Source organism: Bombus affinis, chromosome 5 (genome assembly GCF_024516045.1).
Source record: "Bombus affinis isolate iyBomAffi1 chromosome 5, iyBomAffi1.2, whole genome shotgun sequence".
NCBI classification, from domain to species: Eukaryota; Metazoa; Arthropoda; class Insecta; order Hymenoptera; family Apidae; genus Bombus; species Bombus affinis.
The window spans coordinates 7,326,481-7,352,283 of NC_066348.1; the positions used below are offsets into that span (position 1 = coordinate 7,326,481).

Genomic DNA, 25,803 nt, shown 5'->3' on the forward strand with positions numbered 1-25,803 from the left:
ATACGTACGTATCGAATTTTCATAGTGACAAGAAAAAATCTTTAAACTATTAAATTGTTCCCATCGCGTCGTGTACTATTCGCAGCAATACGTATGAAAGTTGATGAAAATGAATTGAAATTACTCTTGATTCTTCGCGAAGAAAGTACGAACTATTCATACGTAACCAAATCCTACCGTGATGCTCATCTCCCAAATATTACACCTAGCAAATGTATTATACTTTGAATATTTTATGTATTTTGCCGTTTCCAAATTTCCTATAAATATCTAATCATATGCAGTGCATTCTTCCCCTAAACCGAGGAAAAAAGTAATTCGCAAACGCTTCCCTAATCGCCTAATAAAAGTCTTGCAAAACTCATCCCCCCTAAATATTAAATATATACTTCACAAGTACCATACTTCGAATATTTTATATACATACTTTTAAATATACTATATTTATTTTTACACACTTTTATCTAGTTTCACCTGTATTTAAGAAAATTTTGCAACTGAATTTTCGCCTACTCTCGCATATCCGATCAACTTGAAAATTAGCACGTGTGTATGGTTTCCGCGACAATGTACAATGCTTTAACGCATTTATATGATAAAAAATTTACAGGCCGATACGACTAAAAATTGCACTTTCAACCACCCCGGAAATCTATAAACATCCACAGTTCATCCTCCTTAAAAAAAAAAAAATATTTATCAAATTCTTTCGTAATCACCATCGCGTGGCGTATCATTCACAGCAACGAAATTACTCTCGATTCTTCTCGCGAAGAGTGTGCAAAACATCCATACGTAAACAGACATCCACCCCCATCCGTCCATCCGAATCCAGCACGGGCTAACGGGCCGCTTCTACTCTCGTCCTGTACACGCTCAGCCATTCATGTCCCATACATATTTATGTCGGTCGGTTGCACGTAACAGGTATCACCTTCCACCTAACCTCTCCCTCATCGTCTCTCTCTCTCCCTCCCGTCTCCTGTATCAGTACAGGTATACACGAGGCACTGTGTGTCCGCTGACGCAGGATATCACGGTGAACATCACGTCGTGTCCGCCTATGATACGTTTGTTTCGTAACCAACTGGGCCAACATTGTGCATGCTGCACGTCGCGTCGCACGGAAACACCTGCGCGTCCTCCTTAGTCATCGCAACGAGCAACGTTATCAGCGACGCTATCCTGACCCAAGAACAGTAGACGGAGCAGCCTTCGACGACGTCGTATCGCGGCGACGTGCCAACGTCGTTAACGCGCTCGTAGTTAAGGGGTGAGGTAACGGGTGGGTTGGTGACGAAGGTGGATGGCGTGTCTCCCGCGTCTCCGGGGAACGATACAATCGATGGGACGATGGGTTTTCTTTTGTGCTTCAGGTTGAAGTATAGGTAGGGATGTAAGATAATGGGCTTACTACGTGGCGAAGATGATGGCGAGACGCTATTCGAGGGGGTTGATGATTGCTGTTGAAGGGTCTTTTTGGGCTGCGGATTGATATATCTATAATTTTAAATTTGATTTTCTTATGTTTTAAACAGATATGTTAATCGGAAGATATCGTTGTGCATGTGAGAATTCTTGTCTTATTAATTATTATATTTTTCTAACTAAACGTAATAATCTTCCTTTCTTTGTCACTATAGATATTCATGTACTAATATCCAAAACGAAATTTCGATTTATATATCGATATCTACATTGTATTTTGTATGCGATATTTGTATAAAAATATTTCAATAAAAATTGAAAAGCGGAAATAAATAAGGCTGCAAGTGATGAAACAAAAGTTTCGTGGAAAATACCTTTTTGTTCGCCGAAATGTATTTTATCGATAGAATATAACGAAACTTATTTATTATAGATTCTGTGCTACTCTATATAATTTTACAATATTTTTCGTTTTATATTTCAAAGGTTTGTTAATCAATAACAAAAGGTATTTTATATTTTAAGTGAAAGTACCAGTACACATTTTCTGTCTTGATGGGATAAACGAAATAGATTTATCTTTAATGTCGATGGCGAGTAATTTTATTTTCTTCTCTATTATAATTCTTGTTTGATGTCCGAATTCTTTTTCGTTCATTACCTTTGCATCTCTCGTCACTTCGTCGTTCCATTTTTTTCCAACACTCATATTACTCATCACGTTTACGTTTTCCACAGGTATAGCGGGTGTATATGTGTGTTTATATTACGTTTATTTATAGTATACGCTGTCCGCGTGGAGTGGTCACATAACGAATGACGAGCAACGAAAATAAAAATAAATTCTTCTCGCAATTCAAGATACAACGTACATGCCCGAGCAGGAGAAGTTCGCAGGCACATTTAGCCTAATTTCGGAGACGAATCATGTAACATACATTCTATATCACATACGAAATGCTACAAATTAACACTTGCCTCTATATTTAATGATATTGGTTTCTATATAAACGGTCTTCTTAAGGGAAAAAGAATTTTTTTTGAAAAGGCGCTTACAGTCTTTTTTATTTCCACCCTTTGATTATTTCGTTATCTAAACTCTTCAGAAAATGCTACAATGGTACATGGATATTGAGAAATTATTAGCAAATTGTTAAGGAATATCATTGTAAGACAGTTTCTGTTTGCTGGAAAAAGAGAAGAATATTTACGATTTTGTTTCTATGAAATCAGTTATTGCAATTATCGAGTAATGCAATGGGATCTAGTGATGGTGCAAGTTCATGGCCAAGACTCTAAGCTCCGAGTTTACGAAGTTTCAGAGTTTAACAAGTTCCGTGTCTATCGAATTCCCACGAGTTTGGAATTGTTTTCGCTTGAACTTCTAATTTGTTTTAATCGCGAATGCTAGTCATGATGTTCCAGCTAAATTGATTTGTTTAACCTATTTTTTTTAATTTCTTTGAACGTTTACGAAAATTTGATAAACGAAGATAAATGGTTGAAATATTAATAAGACTTTTGTAGAACTTAACTTTTGTATAAATATTATAGATAGTACTAAAATAATGTGCAATTGGACAAATGTAAAAAGATTAGTTTTTAAATCGTAAAATTACTATTTTAATTACTATAAACCCAACATTTTCACTTCAAAATCTAATCTGACCGAATTTAAATTCTACAATTGAATTTTCCCCTCCGATCTTTTTTATTTTATATACCTCGTATCTTATATGTATGTGTATTAATATTTGAATAAAAATTTCATTATATCCATTTAATATTTAGGCAAATTTACATATGTAATAAATATTTCGAGCTCAAACACTTTTCCATATTACAATTCTACAGAAGCATCATCTGTGTTATAACTCTCTATGTAATTTCTGTAACATCTTTTCCCTTCTTCTTATAATTTCGCATGACTATAATAAATTACGATAAAGCAATAAATTAAAATTTGAATTCTCCTTGAAAAGATATGGAATCAATTTAAACACAAATTATTTTATCAGCGAAAGTGAAAAAAATCCTTTCGTAACCATTCAACAAACAGAACCAGAATTATCCTGAACCAAATCTCGTGCACGGTCCATCGACCGGAAGCTGGTGAATGATTCAAGCCTCCATCTTCCGCCGGTCCAGTAATTGGTACTACTCCACGAGGACGGCTAATGTTGACATCTCATTCTCCGGTTCAAACTAGCTCCCATTTCTATTACAGACGTTCCAACTTAAAAATCTTCCTTTCCGACAGCGAAGCTTCGCAGAAGCTGGCCACCTCAAGCGTAAGTGTGTCCGCACACATTTGCACAGCAACTTCTCCGTGCCTTCTTGTTCTCCAGCTCATTTTCCTCTCTCTTTGCGTCGTCGCGTTACGACTTTATTTCTCCATACCTAACTTCGACTTCTTCTTTCGCTTTTGTTTCCGATTCTCTCACGTTTGTTTACTGGTAGACTACTTGTATCGTGGAACTACGATTTGTCCAGTGTATGCATAGCGTCTGTTCGTTTTACTTTGGTTTTAAATCTAATGTATATGTAGCCGAGGACGAAGATAAGTGGACAGATAACAAAAGTTGTAACATAGCGTCTGTTCGTTTTACTTTGGTTTTAAATCTAATGTATATATAGCCGAGGACGAAGATAAGTGGACAGATAACAAAAGTAGGTGTCCATGAAATTTCGTTAAGTGAGGCAAGTTTAGATAAAAATTTAGATATTAATTTCAATTATTTACTAAACAATGTGCGTACTATAAAAAATGTATGTACAGAACCTGACCGAATAATGTGTAAATATAATATAAAATATAAAAGCGGTTACTACGTGATTCCATGTGGAGAAAAGAATAAGAAAAAATATAGAATAAAATTGTTTCACTCTCGGCTTAGTTTCCGAGAAAATTCAGTTTGAAAATTTATCAAGTATACTAAAAACATGGCTAATCCTGGACTTTGGAATTAAACAAAATTATATAGGGTTCCACTAAAAGAAAATACCGATGATCGTGGAATTTGATAAAAAAATTACCTCGGTAAAAAATTTCTTACATATGCGTCTTGAGACAGCGTAACTTTCTTCTGAAAAGTTTTTCTATACATTAATTAATAAGTCAGATATTTTATGTGATCCCACTTAGCTGAATCACCCTGTACTGTAATAATCACGGATTGCCTTGAATTAATTCCCGCCAATCTCGAATCAATAACCGTTCAGTTTAGAGATCAGAAATATGGAATTCCTTTCTATTCTCATAAGAATCGTAACATCTGTAGGGGATGTCCTCGAGGGCCCCGTAAGAAATCGCTACGACTCCTGTGGAAAACTGAACGATAAACGTTCGCGTCGAAGTGGCGCGCTTCGCCGGTTTTAATATCGGCAATAGCGAAAACAAATATGGTCACCGGAAGAAATATGGAAATATTCCGGGGGAAAAGCATTCAGAAGCGAACATCAGCCATGACGAGATGGTAATATACCCTCGTGCATGATGCCCCTCTCTCGATTGCAAACAGTGGACGGTTTCGTGACAAAATGTGGACAAAGAAAGAGGATGGAAAATGGACAGAGAAAGCAGAAATGGAGGGGTAGCCTTTAGAAAATATTCAAACTGGAAAGGTGTTTTAGTTGGGGGACGAAAATTAAATTTGTCTGAATGGTTCTTGGAAATTTTTAAAGTACATTCTTCTGATTTTTGTTTGTTTGTTGCGTTTCATGGGGCATGTCTTGATTAATCGTTGAGGTAATGGAGTTTGGGAAGTTATGATGAAGTTGGAAAGGATTTTTTGGTACTTTAGATACCAAAAGAAAATCATTACCAAAAGAAAAAAGATTATTCTTTGCACCTTTTTCAAATTCTCTATAAAGATATACTGTTATTTCTTTCGTTATATTTTTAAAACTTCCCAATCTCTAACGACAATTAAATAAGTGTCCATCATGAATTAACAACCTCTATCTTCCAAGCAGTTAGAGGCCAATCAATCTCTCTAAATTAATTAATTGCAAACACACAAAAGACGAATTATCCATCTTTCCACCATTTTCCAAATACATTATCAATAAATTCTATTATCTCTTCTGTTACATTTTCTTAATTCGAACATCTAACATTAATTAACATCTTCTGGCTTCTAAATATCTAAAAACTAATCAATCTCCTAAAACTAATGAATTGCGAAGATCGATCTCTCCAAACTAATTAATTACCCCTTTCTAGACACATTACCGTAAAACCTCAAATTTCCAACTTCGTCTAATCCCGACCAAAATAAACCAAAATCACCGTGAAACTCTCAAACTATTTAAATTCACGGTATTAGCCGGCCAGTACGAATAGTTGAATTTTCAGTCTGCCTTTTAATTTGTATCGGCGGTGCGTGGCACGAATTTACGAATAAATTTACTGAAAAAGAAGTAGGGAGATTAAGTTTCGAGCAGAGTGGCGGTATTTTTCCCCGAGGGTGCTTCGAGGATTGTTTATAGAAAGGCACCAACGAAAGTCTCGCGCCGTGGAAAATGAAGTTTGAAGACCTCCACTTCTCTTCTTTTTTTCCTCTTTTTTTCGTCCCCTTCCTCTCTCTCTCTCTCTCTCTCTTTCTTTCATTTGATTTTCCAGCGAGACTGTTTCGGAGATTGTTTATGCGGGAACCACCGATGAAACTTGCACGCGTGTCGGGTATAAACGTTTAAACTTCTCTCAGCCACTACGTTCGGCATTTTAATTGAAATCAACCCCTTTCACGATTATAAATCCATACACGTGGAGAACTTCGGCTTTAAACGAGCGGATGCAGACTAAAAAATAATTTCGATAATGTAAAGCGTGTTATATTGACGAAGTTCTCATACGTACAAATTTTGTAACAAGTTTTCACCAATTTTTCTCGGTTTTCGAGTATGGTAGAACGTTCTACGTTTCATGTTCGATGTTGGGTATGCTTTATATTGTAATTTTGATGAGTTATGTAATTATATAACGAATGTATAGTACTTGTGTAACTACAGTGGCTACGAAAGTACTTGTACATACCTTTACTTTCCAATGAAGCTTTTTTATCGGGTTTCACAATCGTTTCACACGAGTATTAAATTTTTATAGTCATATGAAAAGTATTACGAAATGCTACGAAACTTAACCTGGTTGAACTTAATTAATTAGTTAATAAATGTTATAATAAATTCAATAGTGTACAGATACTTTCTATAGTCGTTATACATTTATCCATATGACAAACATTAAATATAAATATTCATACTGGATATTGAGATTTTTAGTATAATGGATAATGAACTATTTGAATCTATTTATGTTTTTTACGAAATATATACTTGCAAGAAATATTTTGTAATTTCTATGTATATTTTCGAATCAGTTTCAAACTTTACCAATATAATCATGATAATCGAGATATTAGCACAGTGCTAATGGAATTTAAAAATGTCTTATGTAACACGCACAAGATATTCACAAAAGGTCTACGAATATCGAAATAATTTTGTGAGCCAATGTATATTTATTAGAGTAATCCGAGATACGTAATTAATGTTAGGTATGCAAATATAATTTGTGTTTAATTAAAATAATCCGAGTCAGCAGATTTAATGCTTTAAGTCCTTTAATTACCGAGAATGTTACATCACTTAATTTCTCGACTTTCATCATAAATCTTCATATCCGTTAAATCTCTTGAATAATTAGTGTCGGATATGTAAGCATAATTAGTGTTTGATTAAAACGATTTGAGAAGACTTATTACTGAGAATGTTACATCATTTAATTTCTCCACTTGCATTACGAATCTTCAAATCAGTTACATCTCTCGAAATTTCACCCTTTCAAGAAAACTACACGCTACAACACACACGTCATCTTCGTGCAGTTGCGAAAAGCTCGCTTCCATCCTCATCAGAAGCTTTCTTTTGTCAACGCTTCGCACCTCAAAGATCTCTAAACATCCGTTCGAATATCTGCATCCTGTCTGATGTTGACCTTTGATCCCTCTGATGTTTGATGTAACAAGAACAAAAAAAAAAAAAAAAGCGAAAGGGAGTGAAAAAGAAAATGGAAATTCGTCGTCGACGGCGAATAAACGAAACGTCGCGAAATAAGAAAGAAAATGACAGCTGGGAAAGCTTCGAGATCGTCTGAAACTGCTTTGTCGATTACGATGTGCTGTCGATTTGGATTTAACAACCGTTACGCTGATGAGACGCATGAGAACACGCGTCGTCGTCGTCGTCGTCGTTGAAAGGACAATGAGGCACGGGAATTGTACAAAGGCATAAAGCCGGAGAGAAGCACGGCTAAAACACGCTTGAAACACGTCTGAATCGCGCGTGCTCCGCTGTCTGAAAAAAACGGAAAAGAGTCGAGCATCTATTTCCGGTGCTGGGACGTCCCAGCCGACCAGAGAAGGGGATGCGATCGTTATTACAGGTATGTGGCTAGTTTTGTCTTAGTTGTTACTGCATGAAGAGATTGAAATGCAAGAACCGAGAATGCTAGATTAATAACGAGCATCTGCGCGTTTTAGCCTTTCATTCTTAGAATGTATTTTAAGATCTGGCATATTAACTTGAAGAACAGATAAATCCGATTCTCTCAATATACACAATCCGTCATTTAAAAAAACAATGTGAAATCTTATTTTCATAAAAATCGATTATATATTTCCTTTTTGTAAATTTAACATTTCAACTCGACGAATAGATGAAGATAATTTTGTCAATACACATGACCTGGTTTTTAGAAACGAGATCAAATTGTATTTTAATGGAAATCAACCTAAGAAGCTTTCTTAAAATTTAGGATTTCAATCTTAACAATATAAATAAGGATTATTTCCTCAAATATGCACAATCTAATTTTGCAAAAATAATGTCAAATCCTGTCTCATTGAAAATCAATACAGAAAGTTACATATACCGATAGAATTCCATCATCCATCTGTTACTCGTTTAATTATAAGCTACATAATTAAAAAAAGTTGTATCAAAATACATAAATAGACGTCGTTCAACTCTATCGATATCCATTAAAGTGTCATCCAACGTTTATTCCCAGTTCAGGCACGCAGACCGTTTAAAAACTATCAAACTCCGTTCACAAGTCCTACCTACCACCTGTTCGAAACACGTTCATCGAACGAACAACTTTGAAACAACTCAACAGTTAGTTGGCGTGTTATATTCAGCCCCATTCCTCCGCTTTCCATCTTTTCAACTTTATCGTGGACTCGTGTTCCTTTCGTCGAAACCGTCCCCGCCATCTTCTTTTCCCACGTTTTCTTCTCGCGATCGAATGTCATCCTCTATTTCTCCGGGGACCCACTGTGTTTGTACTCTATTCAAGTGGATATTTTTATGCTTTGTTGGCCTCGTTCGATCGTGTTTAGAATTTCATGGCACGAAACGACGATTTATCATCGTGTCGCTACTGATCGATTCCAGATTACATTTTTTGGTCGATTTCTGTTTGATCTTACTGTTGGAGGTCTTTAAACGTTTGGAATGAGTTTTGTGAGAAGAATATGGTGATGATATGTGGATGAAAGAAGGGATTGCGTTATAGTTTGACGATTTTGTTAGTTTCGCAACGTACTGATGTTGTTAGAATAAACAACATATTTATTTTTCAATTTCAATTTGCCGCGCCTTAATCGCAAACATCGTAGTATCCAACTCTCGCTTTCGATCAAATGTGACTGAAAATAGGATAGTGAATTGCAGAGTGAAGATAATGAACCGCAGTGAACAAAAAGAAAATTGTGGAAAATAACAGAAATTTTTTTTAAACTGAATGATACAGTTAAGAGAAGCGATGAATAATCTAGAGAATAGCGCTAAAAAGGTTGAGGGAAAAAGAGGATGCTAATAGAGTTTCCTAAATTAAATAATATAGCTAAGAAAAAGTCGCGAGTAACGTAAAGAATATTGGGAGAAAAAAAGGAAGTGAAAGAGGAAAATATGCATAGGAAATGATTTTTAAATTGAGTATATGTGTATTATAGCTAATTTTATATAACAAAATAAAATTCACAAATAATATAACTTCGAAACGTCTAGTGTTAAAGCTGCATTGTCACGTTATATACAATGTAAATTATTGAAATTTGTCAAAAATCGTTTTAAGAAAGCAATAAATTAATAAAACGATCTTTCAATTTCTGAGAATTTGATCGGAGAAAGTTGAATGTTTCATTTCACTTACCGCGTTAGAATTGTTGTATCTTGTACAGTTGAATTTAGTCGAATTCTTAATTTAAATTTGTTCTTTAATGCTTAAGTCAATAATTTCTCGTTATCTGTTCTCTAATATCAATTAAAATTTGAATAGCTTTATATTAATATGCTGTGGAAAATACACAATTATTACGAGTTTTTCATAATACGTGTATAGTAATTACGAATATTTTTAAATATTTCCAATCAAAAAATGAAAAATTGAAAGGATGTAACATCTCCGAAAATACGGTCGTTTAAGGATCGAATTCCTCTGATAAATTCCTGTGGAAAACTTTAACCAACATATATCTCGACGCTAATATATATTTCTTAAATATCAACAAAGGTGTGTCGTTTGTCAGCAATTAAAGTCAACTATTTCATCAGAAAGAGCGCGCTTCAAAGTAGGTTATTTTTTATTTTTTAGAAATACCTAGACAGCGGAATGCTGTCGGCCATTTTATGAAATATTTTATGGAATATTGCTTCGTCGACAGGCATTCTAATTTTTACGCTCTCATTGTTTCACGACAACAGGAAAATATTGAAATATTTATCATTGTCGTAAACATAGATAATATAAATGTATGGGATGCCAAAAAAGTATTCTTCGTGGCTTTGCAAAGTGATTCTGCATCTTCGGATCGATGGGGATGTTTTAAAAATGTGGAGCACAAAATTCACCTTGAGTATTAATTTCGATGCAGAATCTTTTTATTTGCATCGTATGGTACTCATCACGAGGAACAAAAGTCTCGAAGGAGCCACGGAATGCAAATAACATCTTGGAAAAAGTTATTTTAACTTCCATTAATCTTCTTAAACTGATTTTATTTATTATATCGAGGTAATATATAAAAGACAAATAAACAACGATATAGTTGTAGCATAATATAATATCAATAGCATCAGCTCTCAAAACCGTGACAAATACTTTTTGGACACGCATTCTATCATCTGTAGATTTGAAGAAATGATTATTTCTTCTTCAATAGGTGAAATTATTTCAGAACTTGTGTTCGTAAGTATCTATATGTAAGTACTCTTGAGTACTTGCACAATAAGTAAAGTATCTGAGCAACAGATACTTTTCAAGCATCTCAAACCTGCTAAGTTGTTTCGGTGGTTTTCGACCCAATGCTTTACCCAGTGTTATTCTCCAATGTTTTTACCCAATGCTGAACCCAATGTTATTCTTCTAACGTTACGAAGTATATGGAGTTTGGACTAAATATGAAAGAAGTCTTATTCAAGCGCAAGATTTCTCGTTTCAATTTTATGTTAATGCATTCTCCAAAAATATTACAACTTCTTTATGTTTAAATTACATAATTGGAAATACAAAAATTGGAGAATCGTTGCAATGTTAATAGCAATAGTCAGCAACTGATCTTGTATTTTAAGAGCTCGTAGCTCGTCCAGACGATATTAGTTTTCTATCGATTGGATAATTTGATCGAATTTGTAACAGCCGAAAACAGCGTTCACACAATTCCTTGTCTTCGCTAAAGATCCTGATTACTTGCTTCGTTCGTTCGTCTATTCTGCCATTTGCAGTCAAACAAGATGGATGTAAATACATTTTTCGTTATGTTTTGATATTACGCTCGTAGAAAAAAGACCAACAAAAAACATTAGTCACAATCTATAAAAATATTTGTAAAAAATAGACATCAATGTGGTTTCTATCAGATGCTCATGATTAAATTAAGAAGAGATGAAATAACATTTTTTAACTATTTTCTTCTGTCAATATCTACTATTTAATGATCCATCGAAAAGAGTAGAGAGAGGTTTAACAAAATTAAAATTTTCTTTTAATGAGATACGTTTCCCCTCCATTCTATTTCTTTCGAATTTTTATTCTTCGCACGCGTATATTCTTCTATGTCATACAGCGCGCCTTTACTTTGCTAACATGATGACAAAATTCCGTATTTATTTCTGCCATTCTCCACGGTTCGTGTACACTCTCCTCTATAACTCTTCCATAAATATGATAAAAAAAAAAAAAAACGTATCGACCGATTCGGTTTTATTGTCCACTTTATACCACCGACAAAACCAAATGTCGAAAGCGAGCGAATCGGTGATCTCACCGAATGCACGGATAAGTAAATGTGCAATTACACAAATAAACAATTGAATCGACAAGTGAACGATTCGCCGTGGTATGAATTAGCTATTATAGTAACAGCCATTACACAATTCATTGAATCCACTAATTCGTATATATTGAGAGGTGAACGAGCGACGTGAAATATAGAAATGTGTGAACGTTGATAATTCGACAAAATTATTGATTTGTTCAAAAAAACCGTATCGTCCGGACGTAAAGCTGTAAAGCTGTAAGCTATCAAAGGCATCTAGTAGCAAGTGTAACAAAAATGAAGCTTCTCTAACAAACATGAAACATATAAGCATGTGAAAGAAAGCATAAATATATTTTTAAAAAACGTTGACACTCACCCGTGTCCGTGCTTCCAGGTAGAAGAATGGCATCGTCACGAAACCAGGAGGTGACTGTCAGATGTTCCTTCACGTCTTCTCTTGCCGTGCAAGATAAAACCGCGTTGCATCCCTCCACCACCGGAGACCTGTTCACCCTTACATCATACCCAGGTACTGTCAACACTGAAATTCGAGCACAAACTCCAAATTAGAACTATTAAGCAATAGCAGAACTATTAAGAAAAAATTTAAAGACGGTGCAGAATTAACGTTTGATTAAATTACCGTCGATATTAACCCTTTCGCTTCGGCAGTTCAGTCCGTTGAAGTACTGTCACTGAACGGAAACGCACGCTAGAAATACGCACAGTGTGCGTGGTTGCTGTATATATGTTTTCCTAAGTCTTAAATAACAATAATTCTTGTAAGAACCGTATATGAAATATCGTTTCACTGTCAATGGATTTAATAGATTTTTTAGCATGAAACAGTATACGATCATTTGGATGTTTGAAATATATCGCGTGAAACGTTTTGATGTTGCTTCAACAATGAGCACTTTAAGAAGTGATTAATTCAATATGTCAATAAATCAACAGAAGATGTTCTGCCGATAACGAAAAAATATATTATTGACTACAGATAGCACTTGTATATGTATCATTTGAATGTCGGATATATGGGGTGCCGGACCCAGGAGTCATCGCGTGGTCGCCGTCTATAAGCGGCGCTCGAAGCGAAAGGGTTAAAATTCGAACAGAAGCTGCAAATTAGAACTAGTAAGCTGTTCCTAGTGAAATTGAAGACAAATTTTAAGACAACGCAGAATTAATATTTTACTGAATTGCGTATGATTCGTTTCTTCCAATGTAACTTCACGTTTTCGAACGACTGATACTCGTATTTTCCAGCAACGAGTCGAAACGAACAATTATTAATACAAACTTGATAACCAGACTTGACAAAGCGTAATTATCCAATGCTTCATTAAACTTTCCTTTTTCTCCATCTCTCCTTCGTCTTTTTCTGAACGTTTCGCTTTACGTTTAAAAAGTTTCATCCGTTAAGGAAAAGGATGGAAAAAATGTTGCTGCAGATGTTTGCGCTGCTGTTTGCGTGGAGTAAGCGGAGATGAAAGGTAAGTTTGACAAGTTTGGGGTTGTAGATTCCTCATTCTTTAGGAATCGGAGACTTCGAAACTGAGTTTATGGTAAGGGGTGAGTTATCGATTTGTTTTCGAGCGCGTTTTGTCGGGATTCTCTTGAGTGGATTAAAGTTACGCGAACTCGTAAAGGTCTTTGCTTTTCGAAGGCACAGATTTTTGTCTGTTTCTTTGTACGTCTCGAAGTTTCAAATCCAATCGCGAAGTTGTTTTGTACGATGGGTAGTAAATTTCTGATTGATAATTAATGCTTTAAACAATACTTTAAAATAAAGTTTTATCTCTAATTTGTATATTTCAAATAATATCTTTCAAATGTTAGTCGAACATTAGTTATTTCAAATCATACTTCATATCTTTCATCTGTTATTGATAAATTTAATATTACGTACATTATTATAAGATTATCTAACAAGACTTTGCGTTTGAACCTTTCTAATCATATTCCAGTAATATTCTCTATTTTTTTTGAGTTACAACAGCAATCTCCTATAATAGCCAAATATGATCTTCTGCTTGTAAAAGACATTTTCTAATAAAATATCGCGATTTATTTTTATCCAACGTTACAATGTAGCCATATTAAAATAAATACCAATATTCTTCAATCAAAACTCATCTCAGCGATGCTCGAAAAATACTTCGATCCACAGCTGAAGTCAGTTTTGAGATTTACGAGAATGTAGAGAAGTAATCTATTGCAAGGATCAATTCTCATAAAACTATCGTAAATTATTACCCTGAAACAAAATAGAACAATCAAGTACGCTTGTCGTTCTATCCACACGATGCAAAAGAAAGAATCGCGACAGTCGTTTTCGCCCATCCGCTATTTACATAAATCCCCTTCCGGACGAGGATTTTTCACAGAGCTCCACGTTGTTTACCGACACGTTTCGTTCGAATACCGATGCAGGAGCTATAAATCACGCGGATGGACGTGACATCCGTTTCCGACTCGACACGGAAAATTCTCAGAGTAAAAATCGACGAAACATCCCGGGAAGACGTTACCACCCCCGCAACGCCATTACGCTCGCGATTCCACTGTTAAATCGATAAAGTAGTGGATCGAAATCTTTCATTCCCGTGTTCCAATCTCCTTTCGCTACAATCGTTTACACGATAAAGTTGCTTGAGTGAATTTATCGAGTGTTATGTATCGAGATAAGATAAAATCGTTCATGGAAGTATTTCTGGAGTTTTATTAATTAGAACTGCAGCGAGACTCGATCATCACGGCTATATTGATAAAATTTGAAAGGAATTCAAAAATATACAGTGATCCGTATTAATTTAATTTAACTCGCATATTCCATACAGTTTAAAAATTATTTAGCTTATTATTTTTTATTTAGAAAAAGTATGTACATTGGGCAAGTAAAATATTTGTCCCATTATTTGTATTAATATATTAAGGACTGATTGATTAAGTCATTGACCGAAGACGATTTTCATTCTTTTTTATGCAGTAACTGGAGTAAAGTTTATTTCATGGTGTATCGTCAATAATGCGTTAATTATCAGACACAAACTTATACAATAATAATTTTGCGCACACCATGGTGCCGGAATATTAATGCGAGCCTTTGTACATAGAAGCCACAGGATACATATTTAGTGGACTTGTATATTTCGAAAAGATCATATATCGCTATGTATACCGACGATAATAATTTCGATTAAATCATATGAAATCATTTTAGAGTTCTCCGGTTTAATCTGTATTTAATATATAATAATAATATTAGTGACATTTATCTTATAGCTTGAGGTGATAAATTAAAGGAGACAAATTAAATCCAACCAATCTGAAATTAAATAGCCTGATTTGAATTCTATACATTAAATTATATCACTCGACGATACCAGCTAAAGGTTAATTATCATCCAACTTCCAGTTACGTGAAATCATTGAACAACAAATGATTCTCGATTATTACCATTTCCACGTTCACGGACTCGTTGGGGTTTCCTCGGCGAAAAGAAAGGAGGACGTTTGTCGAGGTAAATTCCGTAGCGGAGATAAGATTAGCGTCGCATCCGGAAATTCGTTTTCAGCTCCAGCAGTTCCGTCGCCGCTCCATTTATTCCCAGATCTGACAGGTAGCTACGATATTGCTCTTAATAGCACTGTCAGCCTGGGCGTCACGCTGTTACGCGTCTCATTTCGGAGGCACAATTTAAGTATTAAACGTAACGCGTTTAAGTCACTCCTTCCCTGCTTCTGACATTCGAAAATTTTGCAATAACTCGGCTGCTCTCTTTTCCTCGCTTTCCATCCAAGGAAAACGCTGTTGCACGACAGTGAACAACGTCGTTTAAACGAATTAGATTCAGTTCATAGTGTTAACTCAATACGTCCGGACAAGGCACTTGTCTGTCAACTGCATGTCAATTTCAGTTCTACGTTTAACATAATGTTATTTCGATTCGAAATTTTACTAGGCTTCCTCTTCTTCCTTTATGGTTGGTGGACGTTCGGAATTAATTGATAATTACACTCTTACAATAAGTTACAAATTGGACAGTGTTTGGTGTTATTTTGTATTTAGATTTTATTAGATCTTGTATTTAGATTTATTAGTTTTCCTTTTTAACTATGGCATATATTTGGGATAAATTGAAATTTCAAGTTGAGTAGTATTTTGTGTCCTTTCCCATTTGTGCGTTTTTTGTTGCTATATATGGAACACGGAGAAAGAAAATTCGGCGAAACATCGGCGACATTTAAATAAAACTACTGACAGTCCCATCGTTCGTCTTTACGAAATGTTAAAAAAGAAGAAAGTGTCTATCACAGAAAAGTTTGGTAGCACGAGAGTGGACAGAAAACGGTGGAAAAAAAGGAAATTCGAGGAAGTGTCCAATTGCATTTTGGAGATATGAAAAATGTGGAAAGTAGAGTGTGTCGTAAAAAAATTTGAAACCGAAGAAGCTAGAAAATGTTGGATATAAAAGAAGAAAGTTCGAGGAAATATCGAGTCAATTACTTGCTGGTGTCGTAAAAAAAATTAAGGAAATATCCAGAGACAGAATGTCTCATAGAAAGATTTAGTGGAACGGAAGGAGCTAGAAAATATTCGAATATAAAAGAAGAAAATTCGAGGAAACGTCGAGTCGATTGCTTTTTGGAGACGTGAAAAATTAGGAAGCCACTTGGAGAACGCCCCGTGACTGGAGCTGGCAAATACCTGGATAACGATCAAATTCCGTCGAAGGGGAGGAAAACGAAACGAAACGTGCAAACGAGGCCAATATGCGCAGATCTCCAGCGAACCGAGCAACGATATTTCCCGTGGATTCGCAGCCAACCCCAGGATTAAGTTTCTTTTCGATTCACGTTCCCTCGATATCGTGGCCCAAGCTGCAACGCCTCGATTTCTCTCGGTTAGATTGACGTAATCTGTTGAGGACAGACGGATCATCCGCTGAATCTTCAATTGGAAACATTGTCAAATATTTTTGTTAACTTCTTTATGTAGATACTGTATCGTTGAAATTATTATTACTCATTCGATGGTGTTTGACGTAATTATAAGGATAATTCTTTGATATAATTGAAGACGAGAAATTGTTGTTTATTTTCGATGATGTCTTTCTTTCTGATATTTTATCGTTCAAGTCGTTCAATTACGTATTGAATTATTTTATTGTTCAAATTATTGGGTTTTTGTTTCGTTATAAACTTTTGGATACCAAGTTGAACATGAGATTCTATTGTCGATGACAAACGAAAGACAAATTTCTCTACAACTCCAAAGACAGTCTTAGAAAGATTAAACACTAAATTAGTGCAAGCCCTGTTAGAAAATTAGCCAATTAATGCACCGATCCTTTATCAGTCACTCTTTAAAAACGAAACTTATAACAACAAACAATAATATTACAACACGATATTACAAAATTTATACAACAAACAAAAATATTAAACAGTCTCAGAATTGTCCAAATTAATTTCCAAATCTGACCCACCAATTTATATTTGTAATTGCCAAATTATACTGTTAAATACATATGAATGATTATAAATCTACAGTCTCGTCCTATAAACTCCAGATTAATGAAACTGTAATGGAAATCTCAATGACACCGAGCAAATTTCAAGATCTTTTTCCTTTCTGAAAGACAAGATATTACATAACAAAGTCTAATGTGATTCCGTGATCCAGTGAGAAATAGTAATAACCGAGAATTATTTGTTATTCACTGATTTCACGTAACTGTAAGTTAGATAATTAACCTTTTTAATGCGATTGACGCGACGTTAAAAATCTCTTAAAAAAAAAGAAGAAAAACAGAGGAAAGGAGAAACAAAAAATTCCAAAAAACGACGAACCAAAATAAAAATCATTTCTTGATTCATCTCAGGATCAATTAATGATCCATTCGTTCTCGGTGCACGATGTTTCGCAGTCGCTGTCGGAGGTCATCATCGGAAGTGGCGCGGCACGAGCGCTTTCCGGGATGCCCTTACGAGAAACTCGCGCCAAGTTGGCCGGAGAGAAAAAGAAAAGCACGTAGAAGGAAACAGAGGGAGAAAGAGAAGAGAAACGGCTCCCCTTTTTTCTCCAGACAATGCAGCTCTTCTCGGGAACAAGTCCTTTGGCGGACGACGAGGGTCGAGCCGATGTCATTTCAGATAAATTCCTCATCGCTTTTCAGCCGGGTCCAGGCCTCACCTCTGTATCTCTGCCCTTTCATTCCAGCGATACCGTGCATCGAGAAGAGAGCAAGGAACACGTGGAAATCAGCTTGCATCCCTCCTCTTTAATCGTATGTTCTTCTTGCGGTTAGTTTGATTTTTCCAGGTGCCATGAGTATTTTTCTCGTTTCTCTCAATTTCATGCAACGGTATTTCTTTTCTAGCTTTGTGATTGACGTTTATGATTAATGGTACGATTGGTGTTTGGTGGTTTGAAGAGGTTGTTTTGGAAACTTGAAAAATTGGTTGCACTTGTTCGTTGCGAGAGCAAGCAACTGAGAAATTCTTTACTTGCACCTAATGCAGCGATTATGTCAAATTATTTATTTTCTTGTACTTTTCGTGATGGATAATACGGTTGATGTTTGTTCGGCTTATAAAAGATTGTTTTAGAAAATAAGGATTTTTGTTTGGGAATTTTGTTTGGGGGAAGTCGAATTCTATCTTTCCATTATAATCGAATATTTTATTTTATTTAAGTTTGCTAGAGAGATCATATAAAACTACTTTTCGTTTCTACAAAATTTTAATTTAATAGTATAAGAAAAATGATATAACAACAGTGCTGCATCTTATAATAAAATGCAAAAATAATCTGTTCATAAACATTAAAATCCTATTAATAGGAGGGAGAAGAAAGAATTTAAGAATTTTATATCAGAACCCAAGAAGAAAACAAGAACAAAACGAATTTTTTCCTTAAATTAGCTGAAAATTAATTCTCATCGAAATATAATATCTGTATATCCTACAATTCAAAAGAAAACAATATTCCTTGAACTAAAAACTCGCTTTAAAAATCTATCTTTTTTAAACTAGCTTCTAAACAAATTCTTAATTAATTAAACTACGCTTAGAAATACTCCCTGGCCGTTATATCTCAAGAATTTCACCAAAAACGATCAATTTTCCTTTCACTCGCTACAGAAGCGACAAAATTAATAATATCCGTACACGAGAACCTGCAACTCCTCCCCTAAACTTTGTCTCATATTGTCCGCTATCCTTCCATCTGATGAGGCAGCGATAATTAACGCGCGCAGCAGTTTCTCTTATCCGGAACCGCGGCACGAAACGCAAACTGCTCGAATTGCAGGCGAATAGCTCGGCGAATATATCCCAGTGTCCCCTTCACGACCAATTAACCGTTTCATTCGCGGTATCCGCGTCGGATCTGGCCTGTAGAAGACGCTGCAACGTCCTCAAGTACGTCTGTCTCTATCTTGAAGCGCGACACAGACGTACGAACCGGAAACGGGACGGACATGGTACATGTTGAGGTTGAAAAGGCGCAGAGTTGAAAAGCCTGGGCTTGAAAAACGGAAGGAGAAAGACACGAGAAATACAGAGGACCAGGCCTAACGTCCAAGCATCGTGAGGCAACCCTTCTGCCCACCCTTTTACCACCCCTGTTTCTACAGCGGAAACGTGGAAAGAAACAGAGAAAAGGGTAGGTAGATTGAATGAAGATGGCGAGTCCTCTCTGATATTATCGAGACAAGAAACGAAAACGCTACTTTCACAAACTAAAAAGCTAGCAAGAGAGAGAGAGAGAGAGAGAGAGAGAGAAAGAGAAAGAAAAAGAGTAGAGTTTAACCAGAGAGAGGGAATCGAAATGGGGATGAAACGCGGAAGAGCAGAGGTGGGGATGAAATCTTGCTGAATGCCGGGTCACTCGTTTAAATAATTAAACGCGTAATTACCGCCGGCTGGAACACATTTTAATGAACGGTGCCTTTTCCAGGAAGCTCTGCCCCGTCTCTGTCTGCCTAAGCTAAACCTTCCTCTCCTGTGTTTTTCTGCCGGGCTGCAAGAAGTCGGGGAAACTGTGCGTGGGTCTAGGAGACTCTCTTACGTAAAAGGAAGTTGCCAGACTTTTTTGGCAGGTTTCCCTAAGTCATAAGTTTTGCGTAAATCTACGCGAAGGTTAGGTTTCGCCGAGAAGCCTGGTGAAAGGGTGATGCCGAGCGAAACAGAGTGGTTGATAACGAGCCACTTCTTTCCGAAATCCTCTTTGGCAATCTGCTTTTAAAGGGTGGATTTATTACGAAACGCTGAAGGTTCGAACGGTCCAAGACGTTCGAAAGATTATCGAAGATTTCGATTCGACGGCAGCTTGTTAACGACGAAGTTCGTAGAAAGTCCGATGTAACGAGGTTTAATTAACGCCGCGTCTCATAGATCTGGCTTCTATGATCGTTTGCGTTCAACGTCTTTTCCGCTGCCCCCTTGTCGCGTCTTCTCTTCCGTCTTTTTCCCTTCGTTCTCCTTTTTTATCTTGCTAGGCGGTAATTACGTTTAAGAAGAGAGGAAAGTCGCGTCGTTTATTAGTCGGCAGACTTGTTACCACCGGAAAACGTTGAGTTTTCACGGTGGGACGAGGGAACAGGGTGGGAGGACTTTGAGAGTAAATTTGGCGGAAATTCTTGGCGAATTCATGATAATTCGATTGTTATTGTTGCATCTTTCATGGGATTAAGCAGCACTCAATAGCGTTTAATTGGAAGTTCTACTTTGAGATGAGTTGGAGAAGTTTGTACTTTGTGCTAATTTAGAGAATAGTAGATATCTTTAAGAACTAATTTTTTTTTCTTTTTTGAACGGATGTTATTTATGTTCATTTTTTAAATGCTTTAGATACTTACGTTAGTATAGTTGATCAACGTAAACGAATTTGTATATTTTTATATACTTTTTAAAAGTATTTTTATTGACAGATAGGCATATTTTTAAAAATGATGTTCCTCGTTAAAAGGTTTAAATACTGATATTTGGGATGCCGTCTATATTTGTTTGATTTTATGTTTAAACTTAAAATATAATTTCTTAAATGCCATCTTCAATAGATGATCAAATGTTGCATTGACCAATTCCATAAAGTGAACAGTACAGAAAAATAATGACACTACAAACACTGTTTCTTAAATTTACCTTGCAATTTATCATTATTTGTATCATCTTCTTGCATCATATTTATATCTCTTCTCATCCTATATCATCGTCTAAATGAACTCATGTAACTATACATAAATTTATATTTCTTTCTCTCTTTCTTGAGAGTTGAATATTAATCGTGTAGGTATTTATGTAACGAAATAAAAAAATTAATAATTGGAATTAATAAATCTGTCTCAGTTTTCCTTAGCGAATAATTCTAGTCTAAACAGCTAAATCCTCGAAACGACATCGCGAAACGAGACGAAACTCATGGGATATTAATCGAAGACACGATCAAAGTAAACTCTTCTATTCTCGTTCTTCGATTTAATAAACAACATCAATGGAAAACAGCCGGAACACGTGCAAGTCGGACGATTCATGTTCGAGAACTCTCCGCGAAGTGACCGATTTGCGAACGAAGGATGAAGCTAAAAAAGGGGAAATCGTATGGTCGGAATCGTAGGATTTGACTTTCGAATTCTTCTTCAGTTTATTCCCTTTTTTTTCCTCTACCAACTGGTCAAATTGGCTGGCCCGTATACGCTCGCGTTTCCTGTCAGAGAACTTTCTCGCAGTTCCCCAGACGGGGATGTCTCGACGTAAAGCAGAAAGAAGAATTTTCTGTTGCCGCTGACGGCCGCGACTTACGAACTTCCCCAGACGAAAAACCGACCAATCGATACACGCTCCTCCACCTTCGTCTCGAGAACTTGGCCGAATTTACTGTCATTACGTCTCTCCTTCGAAAATTTATTTGTCTACTTGGTAATTGACAAGCATTAAACCTTTATTACGAAAAAAGAACACAGTAGTTATAATTGTACGTATGTTGTATATACATATGTATACGTAGAAAAGAAAAATTAACTAGAGTGCAGATTTTTATATTTGTGTATTTATAGGAAATTTGAAGGTGTAAAAATACATTCAATATATATAGCGTGCAAGAATGTATATACAGGGTTAGTAACTGGTGGTACAAGCGGAAAGGGGGTGATTTTACGCGAAAAAAGAAGTCGAAAATATAGAATAAAAATTTTTTGTTTCAGGCTTTGTTTTCGAGAAAATCGACTTTGAATTTTCGCTCGGTACGCGTGTACTTTATTACGATCGAATACGTTATCACAATCGAATACGTTAGAAAGTGTTCATAGAAATTTGATTAGAAGAGCAGAAGTATGTGTTCGGCAGAATTGGCAACATTTTCAGCAATTTTTTTAATAATAAACTTTATAATTACTTCATATTATTTCATTATGTATTCCTAATTTTCCTTTACGGCAAATACAAACTTAAACTACGATAATATCCATCGAGACAACGATCTACAGTGAGATCCGTTATAACGAGACGTGATAAAGTGCACCCGTACCGAGCGAAAATTCAAAGTCGATTTTCTCGAAAACAAGGCCTCAAACGAAAAATTTTTATTCTATATTTTCGACTTCTTTTTTCGCGTAGAATCACCCCCTTTCCGTTTGTACCACCAGTTACCAACCACCCTGTATATAACATTAATATATAATATATAACATATAGTATGTAAAGTAAATAAAATATTCAAAATAGAATATTCATTATAATATTTAGTACATGAAACTTCTATTTAGATTCATAAAAATATAAAACTGTATAAAAATCCGCAGTCTAATGATAACTGATTAAGAATTAAATAATACAGAGTTGGTTGTCTGAATTTATAGGAAGAATTAGAGAAGGATTTGAAACGGTTAAAAATTTAATTTACATAATTGCATAATTGCATATCTAATGATGAGGTCGCTAAATTTAAGATCACTTATTAGGAAATCAACACGAAGACCGGATTATTGTGTGAGGAACGCGAACAAGAGGACTGCCAACGAGGTTGATATTTTTGAATAAAAAAAAAAAGAATGTCAACGACCTTTCTCCAATATACTTGCTTCTTCAAATTACTTTCTTTATATTTGTCGGTTTTAAGTTAAAGCGATCGTAAATTTTATTCGTAAGTATTAGGAAAAGGGGAATCTAGTTCGAGTTAGTTTTCATTCTAAGATTTTAATTTAGGTTGAGAAAATTTGGGAGCTTCTTGCTCTTCCTTTTTTAAGTTAGGGTATTATTTTTTCTTTATTTTTTTTTTATCGAACACTAAATTCGAGGGAGAATCCTATTCATAAATATTAGGCTGTCACATAAGAAAGAACTTTTTCAAGGCAAGTATTCGTAAAATTACGTATTTAAAAATGCTTATATATCATAATTTCAAAAAATGTCTGGAAAATTAATATAAGTAACTTATAAAAAGCAAAAATCACGTACATCCACTATATTATATTGACCCAATGTTCCAAATGAAAAAACCTTCATCAACGTTAATTTTCTTTTCTCCTAATCAAACAGAAATCCAGCTAAAAATGGGCTAAAAGTAGAGAGAGGACTCGTCTATGTGAAAGTAAAACAGTGTGTCGACGAGATCGCATTAAAAAAGCAACGGAACGAATCGAAGGCAAGTTAAATGAAAGGATTCGAAATTTTCTTCTAATTTCGGTTGCACAGTGTACACGTGCTATCCACGGCAGGCGAAAGCACGTAGCTTGCTATACGCGTTGGTCGGCATAAAATCAGCCATTTAAATGGTGGCTCACGTAAAGCTCATGGTACCGGACCAACCTTTGTCCCATGTTCTCCCGAACGACGTTGCCCAGACGTTTCTCCTGTCTTCTTCCTCTTTCGCTTCTTTTTTCCTATTTCCATCTTTCCTCTGGCCTCTTTCCTTCTCTGTCTAGTCGTTTGTTCAAATCGAACTTGCTTCGATACAATTTAACGGCTTTCATTGGCGTTTTCCCTCCGGTATTTACTCGGCGATGTCTCGGTGAAAACGCGGGCCGCGTTTCCGGCATAATGGGATCTTCAGCAACTTTCCGCCGTTTCCGGCGACCAGTCACGTTCCAAAGGCGACGTTCTCTACTGTAATTGACGTTTATTGTGCTCACGCAACGCGCTGTGGAAACGTATCGATGGGTACAAGACCTCCTTTTAGTGCTCTTTTCACGATTTATGTTTTAGGTTCTGTAGCTTGCAGAATGAAAGATAACACCAGCTACCTTTGTGCAGTTCCCTTCTAAATAATTTCTCTTAACAATTTCTAAATAATGAATATACGATTACAATTTTTGACGTGTATTCGTCGTTTGCACCTTACAGCTGAATGTAAGACGACACGCAATACTTTTGTGCAGTTTCCTTTTCGAAAATTATAAGGCTCTGTCTTGTCTGGACAGGGAATTATTATTTTTAGCGTTTCTCTTTTAAGTTTCAGCATTTGTCATTCGAAGAATGGAAGACGAGATGGGGTATTTTTGTAAATTCCTTTTCCTTTTCAAAAATTCACTAGTCTCTATTCTGTATAGTGGATATTCGATTATTATTTTCAGTGTTCTTTTTCATCGTTTGCTCTTCAGTTTTGTAGATTGAACAATATAAGAGGAACGAAGGGTCTTTGTGCAATTTTGTTTGCAAATTATTACTTCTTATTATTGATAGTACAAGATTTACTGTTCACTATTCTTCATTGTAGATATTCTCAGTAGCATTCGACTATTATTTTTAGTGATAGTTTCATCGTTTGCTTTGTAGTTTAACTGCTTGCAGAACAGAATAATTATATATAGCAAGAATAATTTATTGTTACACGATTTTGTCGTCAAGTCATTTTGTCCTATTCTGAATCCTACACTGGACTGTTTAATTGTTTTTAATATTTCTTTTATATAGCGTTTAGTCCTTAATTTAGTATTAGGTGGTCCGAAAAGTTTCTTTCGTTTTATAAGGAAACAATAGACGCACAATGTTTTTTGTTTTATATTAGTTTATTGTTTGTTGAATATTAGTTTATTGAAATTGTTGTTCATCTATTATCACCTTATGAAACGAAAGAAACTTTTGGGACAACCTAATAGCTTGAAGGATATATAAAAAGCAGAGTATTTCCATACAATATCCTTTTATTTATTTATTATTTGCTATTCCAATGATATTTTTTTACTTCATATTTCCAAGAAACATATGGAAGATATAACATACAAGACTCGAATAAATCACCATCTACAGAGAGAGAGCGAAGAAATTTTTAATAGTAAATTTCAAGTTAAAGTCGCGATTATTATTTTCTCAATATATCGTGTATATGTGTACCGTTTCTATACAGCAGCCTGCGTGAACATTCCCCTTCCGATGCTGGGACATCAGGAGAAAAAAACATAGTAATTAATGAGCACCGCACTGGAACACGATAATGAGACTTCTGTCCATAAATGCAGAAATACGGATAGAGATTTTCCCTCGCGATATTTTCCGCTATTTTTATGTTATTAACACGTTGCCCTTTACTCGGCCACCCCGCAGAACTGAATAAAACGCGACGCGACCAGAATCTTTTAATTATTCGTTAAGCTCCTTATTTGTTGCCATTTCAACCGACTAAAAAATATGCCATAGCTTCGATTCAGCTTCATTAGTATTAATTGGAATGAAACTATAGACGAATGCATGCAATTTAGTATATTTATATTTGTTGTATATTTATTTAAATTTCATTTGAGCGTTAGATTTTGTTATTGGCTACAACTTTTAATTGTATATGGGATCGTTCGTTCCTTTATATTATATACATTGTCCATATATCTTAACATTTTTACTGTATTACTAAAAATTATATTTCGTCTTTATACTCGTCGTTTGTTCCGGTATTAAGTCATTGCACTGGTTTTATGAGACAATCTGACGACCATAAGCGAAAAATATGATGAGTCACATCTTATGGAAGAGTAATCTCGAAATGTAATTCGCATTTGATTTCTAGATTAAATATGTGCTCTTGTTCTCCTCTTGTACGTTTAAAAAA

At 35.4% G+C, this 25,803-nt stretch overlaps 1 protein-coding gene across 5 annotated transcripts in view; it reads right to left on the minus strand.

Moving 5' to 3' along the window:
* LOC126916309 (cell adhesion molecule Dscam2) overlaps nucleotides 1–25,803 on the minus strand; it is a 307,369-nt gene that overhangs the window by 29,713 nt on the left and 251,853 nt on the right. For all 5 annotated transcript variants that reach the window (XM_050721989.1, XM_050721988.1, XM_050721987.1 and 2 more), the window contains exon 6: nucleotides 12,130–12,294. In XM_050721989.1, coding sequence (XP_050577946.1) covers nucleotides 12,130–12,294 — 165 coding nt within the window. The remainder of the gene's footprint in view (nucleotides 1–12,129; nucleotides 12,295–25,803) is intronic.